The following is an 11475-nucleotide window of genomic DNA, read 5'->3' as shown; positions in this document are numbered from 1 at the left end:
TAAACTTGAACTGAGTCATGATGATGCCTGCAGAAGAATGAGAAACTTCCATACCAAGGAAGTAGTTAAGGATACCCAGATCTTTGATGCTAAAAACATCATGTAAATGTTGTTTAAGAAGGAGAATTTCATCAAGATCAGAGCCAGTAAGGATGATATCATCCACATAGACAGCCACAACAGTGAGATTAGAAGCTATCTTCTTGATGAATAGAGAATAGTCATTCTTAGACTGATAGTAACCTTTGTGCAATAATTCTTCATTTAATCTTGCAAAACACTGACGAGATGCTTGTTTAAGTCCATATAAAGACTTATTAAGTTTGCAAACAAGCTGATCAGGATTAGAGAATCCCTCAGGTGCCTTCATATAAACCTCCTCATGGAGAGTGCCATGTAAGAAGGCATTGTTTATATCCAATTGATGCCAGGGTCAGGTATGAGAAGCTGCAATTAAAAGTAAACATCTGATTGTAGTCATCTTGATGACAGGAGAGAATGTTTCTTTATAATCAAGGCAATATCTTTGAGTAAAACCCTTAACTACAAGTCTAGCTTTCAATCTTTCCACTGACCCATCAGCCTTCAATTTAACCTTGTACACCCACTTGCAACCTATTGCCTTCTGGTGTTTGGGTAAAGGAACTAAATCCCAAGTTTGGTTGGCAACCAAAGCATCAATTTCCTTCTGCATAGCAGCCACCCAGCCAGGGTGTTGAGAAGCTTCCCAATAATTCAGAGGTTCAGTGACATAAGAAGTGTGAGTGATGTGAGCTTGGATTTGGGAAGGTAGTTGATTTAGTTGGACAATGTTGCACCAATGAGTGAGGGCATTATCAGCTAGGCAGATATAGTTATCAAGATAACCAGGTTTGGATTTAGGTCTGGTAAAACATCTAGGTGGAGGAACTGAACTAGATGTATCAAGAAGTTGGGAAGGAGAAGGAATGGTTTGGATAGCGGATGTAGTGTCAGGAGGAGACAAATGAGAAGTGGTGTTTGAGGGTGTATTGAAAGGTATGTCAGGATATAGAAGAAGTTCAGGGATATGAAAGTCTAAGGAGAGATCAATGGTGTTGTCTGAGGGGATGTAGATAGGTGAAGAAGATGTGGAAGAAGAAGATTGAGTTGTGTAGTGAAAGGGAAGATGATGTTCATAGAAAATAACATCTCTTGAAATTAGGATTTTGTGAGAGTCCAGGCAATAAAGCTTGTAAGCTTTCTGATCAGGTGGATAACCTATGAAAACACATAGGTTGGCTCTGGAATCAAATTTGGTTCTCTGAGCTTTAAGAGTAGAAGCTGAACAGAGGCATCCAAAGACTCTAAGGTGAGCAAGAGATGGTTTAGTACCATGAAGCTTCTCATAAGGGGAATACAATCCAATGCTGCTAAGAGGCATTCTGTTCACTATATGTGTGACACACATTAAACAATCTCCCCAAAATCTATCAGGATCCTTACCTTGAAAGAACAATGCTCTTGCTGTTTCAAGTAAGTGCCTATGTTTGCGTTCCACAATCCAATTTTGCTGTAATGATATTATAATATCATATATCTTGAGGTCTTTAGAGCTTAGCATTGCCAAGAGTGTGATGTATTTGAGTACGGCCACTGAAATATGGCAAGATCTTGAGGAAAGGTTTTCACAAATCTCAGGACCTCAATTTTATTCTTTACAGCAAAATCTGAGTGAAATCTCTCAAGGATCTTCTTCCATAATTGATTATTTCACTCAGATTAAAGGAATCTGGGATGAGCTTAGTGCAATTAGGCCTCTGCCTACTTGTACTTGTAATGGATGCAAGTGTAATCTCACACAGAAGTTCATGGAACAGCAAGATGAGGACAAGCTTATACAAATGTTAATGAAGTTGGATAATCAGTATGCCAATGCCAGGTCAAATATCTTGATGATGCAGCCTTTACCTAAGCTATCTTTGGCTTACAGGTTATTATTGGTTCAAGATGAGAAACAAAGACAGACTTCATCAAATCCTTCAGCAGGTCAGGTGTATGCTTACAATGTCTCAGAGAGTACTAGAGATCAATCTGGTGAAAGCACTTCAACAAGCTAGCTCCTAGACATGTCTTTCAGTACTCAGGAAAGAAAGTAGTTGTTGGAGGCTCTGATACCATGAAGAAGTTCTTAGAACTTCATTTATATTTCTTCTCAGATTTGAGAGAGAAAGAACAATAGAAGATAATAGAATGAGAGCGAAATGAGATTGTATTTCTGATGATTGTTATTATTACAGCATTGATTGACTTAAATACGACAACAACATGACCTATCCTAGCCAATCATAATGAGCTAATGCTCTTACAACCAATCATAGAAAAGCTGACATGTACAATCTCTATAACAACCTCTAACTGATTCTAACTGATTACATCAGCATACAATAGAGATAAAAGAAACAACTAACTAATACTTGGATGATCACTACTTTCTCTTCCCTCTTCTTGTTATTTTTCACAAGTAAAGCACAGTAGCACACCATAATTGCGATACACATTACACTTATGAAAATGAATTCCTACAGGCATGAGACTGAGATTTAGTGAGAATGACAAGTTGGAGTTCGCAAAGAGACACACTTAGGCTTTGTTTGGTTTAGCGTAAAATTTTTTCAGTGTAAAATAATTTTCATGGAAAACAATTTACAACGAAAAACACAATTCCAAAATTAGTTTTCCGTTGTTTGGTTCTATGTAAGAAAAATGATAAAAAGAGATCAGAGGAAAATAAAAGGGAAAGTAATGAGATAGTGAGAAGAGTGTACAAGAGAGAGAAGGAAAACAGTTTTGCCTTCATTTTAAAAGGAAAATGGTTTTCCATCATTGAGAGAGCAATTTTACTTCAAGGGAAAATGGTTTTACTCTTTTGCAAACCAAACAATGTAAAAATTTGAAAATAGAGAAAAATATTTTCCAGAAAAATATTTTACGCCCTACCAAATGGAGCCTTAGTAAGAATGAGAGAACCCTAACACTAAGTCGGCATGAGTAAGAATGAGAATGTAATATAGAAAGAATGATCCATCTTGAACCGTGAGATTTAGGGAGTGAATGGGCCAGGCCCACTGTTGCAGTCCGTCTAAAATAGAATTTTAAAAATATTTCTTGTGTACCGGGTAACTCATTGTAACACTAAACGACCCATGACCTGACTCACTTTTCGCATGTTAGATACCCGATCCGTCAAAATCATATTTTTTTTATAACAAAAATAACCGATTTTTTTTTCTAGCGGAACGATGGGTCAATATATCGGGGCAATCGGGTCGGGTTTTTAAGAATGAAATGAGGTTTATTTATGGAATTAAAAAAATTACAAAACGAAACAAGTTAAGAATCCTAACTCATTTCAACTTGTCATTCTAAACAAATTAAAAATGGTATATGTATCAAATATTTCAATCAAAAAAATTAATGGACAAAATATCTTGACCTTTTTCATAAGAAAAGATGGTATGCATGACGTATACCTGAAAAGTCTAAAATACTCACTATCTTTGATACTATTTAATTTAGTCAAACCAAATCATTATGCCTATTCTTTTCGTTCAAAATTTATTCACAAAAATTTAATATTAAAAATCACTCACAACCTTTATTACTTTTTTCACATTAGCCAATTAATATATATAAATTCATTTAACTATTAATATATCACATTTTAAATGTAATCATGACTATAGTATAAATGTAGTATATAATCGTAACACGCACCTCAAAACTTTGGTTTAAAATTTTTATAAAATATTCACTTTTCAATTAAATATTTGACCAAACCATTAGGTTGTTAACGCCGCATCTATTGTTAAAAAATAACGCAAGACTAATGACTAATATAAAATTTAATTTACAATCCAAATTATCAAAATAAACCAATCTAAGTTGTCCAACTTAAACCAATTCAAAACCAAAGAATCTTAAATAATAGTAATGTAATGTTATTAAACTAGGTGAACTTAAAACTATAAGCGGGCTTATTCCTGCAACGTAATCCCTTACTTTCACCAACCTGCACAATTTAAATTGGAAAAGAACAAAGAAAAAAATACACAAAAATTAGTGAAAGCTAAGTAATTACAACTCCACCCTGTAAAATAATAATAGTTGTATTTTGAAAAAAAATTTTCTAACATAGCACATTACATACAAGTATAACATAGTAGATACAGGTATAACATAATACAAACAAATATATAATATACTTAACCAATTTAAATACTTCAAGTTTATATGACTCGTACAACAATAAAGTTAATTATTAGAGGAGAATTGAATGTCAGTAGACCGAGACCAATCGTAGTAACCACCTACTTCAACATAGGTCATCACCCAAATAAATTAAGGGTAATGGCCAATATCGTTTTTGCATAACGTCCCTATAGTGCACATCCCTCACTAATTTAATGGGTATCCGCAATGCGCATCAATAGTATTAGGAGGAAGACAATAACATAATTGTAGCACAATAAAAAATAAGCATTATTCATCACCTATGGAGGATCCAAGTACACAGGATAATTTCCTCAATAATATTTCCACTTTACGTGATTAATGAATTTTAATAGTCATGACTCATCGAACCTTACAATAAACATTAACAGGAACATCTTTAGTTCATTAAATTTTTTTATCAAACCTAATCACTTTATAGAATTATAAGAATCAACATCCATAATTCATAATAACCAATACGTCCATCATTAGAAATTCATAGGGTCACAATGACAACTTATAATATTGTTCAACATTATTAAATCACTAGTTGTACCCATCAAATTACATCAAAATTAGTATAATTTTAATACAATGGTATGAATAGTTTCATTTATAAGTCCACAATAATTACAACAATACTAGTAGATGCATATGTATTATGCGTAGGGATGATGATGATGATAATAATAATAATAATAATAATAATAATAATAATAATAATAATAATAATAATAATAATAATAATAATAATAATAATAATTTTAGTCATGCCAAGTACTGATATTATTCATGTCACATAATGTACATCTAACATATACATAGAATCAAATAACTACATGTATTATACACATCACATAAAATTACTAACGAGATTCTAATTGTTGATGAAAATTGTAAATTATCTCGAACGCGTCCAACGATAGCAATATACCTAAAAGTCGCCTTTACGAAACTTCTGTTTAAAACAAATAATCTCTATTATATAAGGGAAAGGAAGATGGTGTCCCCCTTTGAAAATACTAAATTACCCTTAATGATATAATGAGTGAGTGGCCCTGTGCGAGGGCTGCCCAGAGGAAATTCATCTTACCGGGGGTTCCCGAAAGGGAGCCAAAAAAACGTACTTATATTATTCATGTCAGATAATATGCGTCGAACATAGACATAGAATCACATAACTATATGTATTACACATAGCACATAAAATTTCTAACGAAATTCTACTTGTTGATGGGCATTGTGAATTAGCTCGAATGTGTCCAAGTATAGCAATATCACCTAAAAGTCACCTTTTACGAAGTTTCCGTCTACAAGAAATAATATTACCTAAAGTTAGTTACTTGATATAATATTCCAAAAATAAAACTGAAGTTCAAAACTTTAATAATAATTATTAACTGAAATCTTATATTAGTTAAACTTAGAATTAGATGAGATTGATCGCAAAACTAAAAGTAGATAAAAGTAAAAGCAAAGCATTGAAAATTATGTTTGAAAAGTCAAAGCAATTTCACGTGACATTATGTCACAATGGTGCCTAATTTCTTATTTTTTTTTAAAAAATTATTTTAAATAAGTCAACCTTTGCGTGATCTTCCAATTTCAAGTCTAACTTTTGATTATCTCTGATTGAGTTAGACTTGCAGGGTTATTTTCTTCTATTGAGTTTTAACCTGTTTGTGACCTATTTAGTAGGTTACATGCGTTATGTGTCGTCACATGATTGGTTTGCTTTTTTTTTTTGTTACTTTTGTTTTATTTTCCACGGACTCCTTTCCTCCTCTCATCTTTCTCTTCCCTCTCCCTTAAGACCACCCTTCCCCTGCCCCCTACATCCCTAGAAGCACACCCCACCGCCACGCCTCCTACCCTTACTCCCCGCAGCCCCACCCCCACCCCTTCTCTGCCTCTACATTTTCACCAACAACATTCGCCCACTCCACCCCTCCCCCGCCCCTGCTGCGTTTCCACCAGCAGCACTCCCACCCCCACCCCTCCCCTCACCTTCCCCTACCCCAGCCCACGACACAACCCCTCTTCTGCTGCCACCCCCTCCCCATTCCTACCTCCACCCTTCACCTCCCTCGCACATTCCCCTATCATCTCCCTTCGCCCAACATTAACCTCGCTCGGTGAAGGTGGCGGGGAGAGAGAGAGAGGAGAAATAGGAGAGAGGGGGGTCAGGGGAGGTGTTTGCAGGGGGTGGGGAAGGTCGCATAAAGAGGCTGGTGTAAGGAGGGGGGTGCAGGGAGGGGAGTTTGCGGGGTTGGGGTGGGAGAAGGGGTGTTTGCAAAGGCGGAAAAGGGTGTGGATGGGGTGTTTGCAGGGGAAGGAGTGTTCGCAAGGTGGGGAAGGGGTGTTTGCAGGGGTGGGTTAATAGGTTTATTTTAGTTTTGGGTGGGTTTTTAGTTTTGGGTGGGTTAATGGGTGGGTCAATGGGTTTTTGTAAAGTCAAACTTTTTATTTACCAGTTCATTAGGTTACCGGTCATTTAACCTAATTAAAGATAATGATGCTACAAAGTTGACTTGACTAAGAAAAATCAAAAGTTAGACTTGAAATTGGAAGATCACGCAAATGTTGATTTATTTAAAACAATTTTTCCTTTTTTTTAGTAAAAATAAAGTAAAGCTTTGAAGCAAAGGTAGGATAGTACCGCAAGTCTGCAATAGCATCTTCCGTCGCATGCCACACAATAGGGGAAAGAGAAAGAAGAAACAGAAGTATGAGAAAGAAGAAGACCAGCAATGCATGTACTTCGACCAAGCCGCGGCGTTGGGATTTTTAGAAGTTATTTATTTTTTTTGTTTAAAACCTTTGAAAAGTAACAATACTGAATGCTAGATCAGGGTTTGAAATTTACCAATTTGATGCAGAAAGAGTAATTATGTAGGGATTTTTTTGAGTGATTTGGAGAGTATATAAGTAAGTAAATCTAGGGTTTCTCCAAAAGATAAAACTTCAAAAATTGGATCTTTTCCAAAACCAACTCAAATTATATTTTTCCAAAATTTCTATGATTTCGAAAATTAATTTTTTCAAAGGATAAAAATCTAGTATTAATAAAACGAATTTTTATAAAAATCTAATTTATTATTATTTTATTTTATTTTTCAGAGTTTTATATTTATAAAATCTTATTATAACAAAATCAACTTAATAGAATAATTGTAACAATTTGGAATATTACATCTACTCTCTCTTAAAATAAAGTTTGTACTTGAACTTTAATGTTAACACTTGCTACTAATACGAAAATAAAAAGTTAGTATCACATTCTACCCCCTCCCCTAAAGAGTTCCGTCCCCCAAAACTGTAGCGTACCTGTTGAAAAAGTTCGGGACAACGATTTTTTCATATATCTTCAACTTCCCATGTAGCCTCTTTAGAAGTTTGACATGACCATAACACCTTAACTTATTTTACCACCTTATTCTGAGTACTTCTCGCTTTGGTATCAAGGATCCTAACTGGACGTTGCTCAAAGGATAAGGTCTCAAGGAGTGTTTGGTTCATATGATTTTGGTATGAGGTATGGGTTTAGAATAAGCAAAACCCATACCTAGTGTTTGTTTAATAATTTGATAAATTTAAAACACATACCTCAAACCCATCAGGTATGTGGTTTAAAAACCCAAGGGGAAAGGTGGGTTTGGCTCATACCAATACCTCTAGGTATTAAATAGAAGAAAAAATTTCATTTCCAAATAAAACCAAACACATGGTATTAGGTATCAAGTTCCAAACTTATACCACCTTGATTTTATTATTCCTGATTTCAAACCCATACCACTATGTAAACCAAACGCTCCCTCAATGGTTTCAGGTTGAATGATTTGGTTAGGATCATTGACATATTTTCGAAGTTGCGATACATGAAAGACATTATGTACATTGGCTAACTCCATTGAAAAGGCTAATATATAGGTTAATTCCCCAATTCACTCCAAGATCTCATACGGTCCGATGTAACGCTTTCCTACTAAATCTCATGATCCCCTTTGTTGGTGACACTTCCAAAAAAGCCTTATCCCCAACCTCAAATTACATCTCCTTTTTATTCTGAACTGCATAAGCCTTTTGTCGATCTTCAACTACCCTCATATGCTCCTGAATAAGTCTAACATGTTTCGTTGTTTCTTCAATCATCTCTGGCCCTAAAGTCATCGTCTCACTTGTGTCACTCCATCCAACACAAAGGACTCATACATTTACGCCCATATATACTATGATTCATAAGGTGCCATCTTTATACTTGAGTGAGAATTGTTGTTAAATGAAAACTCTATAGTCGACAAATGATCATCCAAGATCCTCCAAAGTCTATCACACATGCTCCTAACATATCATCCAAACTTTGAATTATTCTTTTTGTCTGTCCATCTATCGAAGGTTAAAAGCTGTACTAAACTTGAGTAATGTCCCAAATGCTTGTTGTAACTTCTCCTAGAACTTGTCATATGCAATTGATGCATACTCCAAGTATCCTTCATTGCTATAAAATGGTCGACTTTGTTAAACGATCCACTAATAAGCCATATGGCATTCTTTGCCGACTTAGTAAGTAGTAATCCTATTAAAAAATCCATTGAAATAGACTCTCATTTCTAACTCGACACTTCCAAAGGTTGCATCATTCCACCAGGTCTCATATGCTGAATCTTCACTTTCTGACACGTCAAACACTTTGCAACAAACTCAACAACTTCACATTTCATTTTTTTCCCTTAGAAAATGTTGCTTTAAATTCTTATGGAGTTTATCTCCTCCAGTATGCACAAAATATAGCGTATTATGAGCTTTTTCCAAAATCTTTCTTTTTAACTCCTCATCCTTAGGTTCACACCATCTTCCCTTGTATCTCATAACACCATTCTCATCGATGTCAAACTCGATGGCAACGCCATCTTCTTATATTTCCTGATCTTCACCATCCACTCATCACTACTTTGCTTCCCTCAAATCTCATCAATTAGTAACACATAGTGCATTCAATTGAGCTTCGTACTAGCCCTTACTCCATGACCTCTTAACACATTCTTCTCAATTCTACACACAATCCCTCAGATAACACCATCATGTTCATCGTATGGCTAGTCTTCCTACTCAGCGCATCAACAACTTTATTAGCTTTACCCTCATGATACAACATCTCCAAATCATAATCCTTAACGAGTTTAAGCCATATCCTTTTTTTTTTTGGAAATTCAAAATTGTTATTGATAACCAAAAAAAGGAATACAAACACCAATTCTCCAATCTTCAGAGTAAGAAAGCATAAGTATCCAAACTTACCCACCTTCTAGGAAGGGTTGTAAGAAAAGACCCTTCATGTGCTTCTCTGAAGAAACAACTAAGCCTAGCCAACAAAACAGCAAAGGAACAACAACTAAATTTATCAACTAAGTTGGGTTTTCATGGAATCAGGAATTCTACAAGCTACATTGAATAAAATTAAATCCATTGTCTGATCAGGGAGCTTGTGGTTGCCTTCAAACACTTGATGATTCCTTTGAAGCCAAATATTGTAAATTGCTTCTGCAAGCAGCATGCCATACAACTCCTTCTGAGTAAATATCCTTTGTCTCATGTTTAACTCCTTCTGAGTAAATATATACTTCATACTTTTATGATCAGTGAAAATATTACACGACACACCATACAAATAATGCCTCCAAATTTTCAATGCAAACACTATCGCAACTAACTCTAAATCATGAGTAGGGTAATTCTTTTCATAAGGCTTAAGTTTTCTTGAATCATATGTTATCACCTTACCATGTTGCATCAATACCCATCCCAATCCATTTTTAGAAGCGTCACTATACACCTTAAAACCTTCTAATCCAGATAATAGCGTCAAAACTGATGCTGAAGTAAGTCTTTGCTTCATTTCTTGGAAAGCTTTCTCACACTTCTCATCCCATTGAAATCGAGTTGTTTTCTTCATCAAATTTGTCAATGGTTGAGTTACTTTTGAGTATTCTTGCACAAACCTCCTATAGTAACCAACAAGTCCTAAGAAACTTCTAATCTCTATTACATTACTAGGTCTTGCCCATTATGTTAATGCTTGTATCTTTGATGGATCTACAATAATGTCTTCCTCTGAATTACACCCATTGATCCCTCTTCAATAATAAAAAAATTCTCATAAATTAAAAAAAAAAATAGAGGAGAGAGAACTCCATTTCACCGGATAAAGAATGGGAGATGAAACAGGCATGGTTGCAACTGCAAATGAAAATAAACCAGCTATGATTTGAAAAAGAAAATTACTTGACACTACAGTATCGAAAAGAATTACAAACTTTTTATTCGCAGACGATTTGTAGAACAAAGAGTGATTTTCCACTAATTCGAATCATTTCCTCTTCACTACCTGCACTAAAATTGACAAAGTAGAAACAATATTTAAAAAAATGCAACATTTAGGATGAAAGAAACTAATAAAACTAAACAAGTCAAATAGCATTGAAGCAATGTAAAACATACAATTAGGATTAATAATGGAGATGAAAGAAGAGAATTTAGGAGAGGGAAAGAGAGAAGAGTACTTGACCATAATTATTAGCACCGCCGACAACTATGAAGGAAGGCAGCAACGGCAGCAGTAGCAGCACGTGACGACGAGCACGAATTCATCATAGTACTAGTAGCGTGCGACTCCAAGCACGAATTCGTAGGAGTACCATTTGCATGTGGGAGAGACAGAAACTTCGATGAGAGGAAGGAATGATAACGAAGGGTGTGGAGAGCTGTGAAAGAGGGTTGGGTTATTCGAGTGAGTCTTGAGAGGGGGGGGGGGGGTTGAATCAAGGAGAGAGAGAAGATAAGCTAGGGTTTGGGTATGGGAAGTTGTTTAACGCGAATATGAAGGGAGGAAGGCATGGGGTTCGTTCAGGGCAAATAGAGTATTAAGGCCTAAGGGCTGCGGTTAGCGCAAAAATCGTAGGTTGAGGATTTTTGGCTAATCGCAACCCTTGACTTAAGTGATGCGATTTTCACATTAACCACAACCCTATTTAAGTAGTACTTGAGCTTTTTTCTTCTAGTGAAAGTGGTAATTAAAGTCCTACAGCTCAATTAATTGTTCCTGATAATTAATTGTGTTTTGGGCCTATAAAAAATTTTTTGAGCTCAATCCTTTGAAAAATCTCAATCATTGATTATTTATGATAGTTAATGTTTTATTTTAATAAATAAATTTTTTCAAAGGTATTTTTATAATTAAAACTG

General features: G+C 35.2%; 1 protein-coding gene across 1 annotated transcript; it reads left to right on the top strand.

The window, feature by feature from the left end:
- The first annotated feature begins 1595 nt into the window (after positions 1 to 1595).
- Positions 1596 to 2078, top strand: LOC109135743 (uncharacterized). The gene has a single exon (XM_019251288.1). The coding sequence runs from the start codon at positions 1596 to 1598 to the stop codon at positions 2076 to 2078; it is 483 nt and encodes a 160-aa protein (XP_019106833.1).
- Positions 2079 to 11475: the final 9397 nt, after the last annotated feature.

This window comes from Beta vulgaris, chromosome 1, assembly GCF_026745355.1.
Source record: "Beta vulgaris subsp. vulgaris cultivar EL10 chromosome 1, EL10.2, whole genome shotgun sequence".
Lineage (NCBI taxonomy): Eukaryota > Viridiplantae > Streptophyta > Magnoliopsida > Caryophyllales > Amaranthaceae > Beta > Beta vulgaris.
This window is presented reverse-complemented; position numbering and strand designations above follow the sequence as displayed.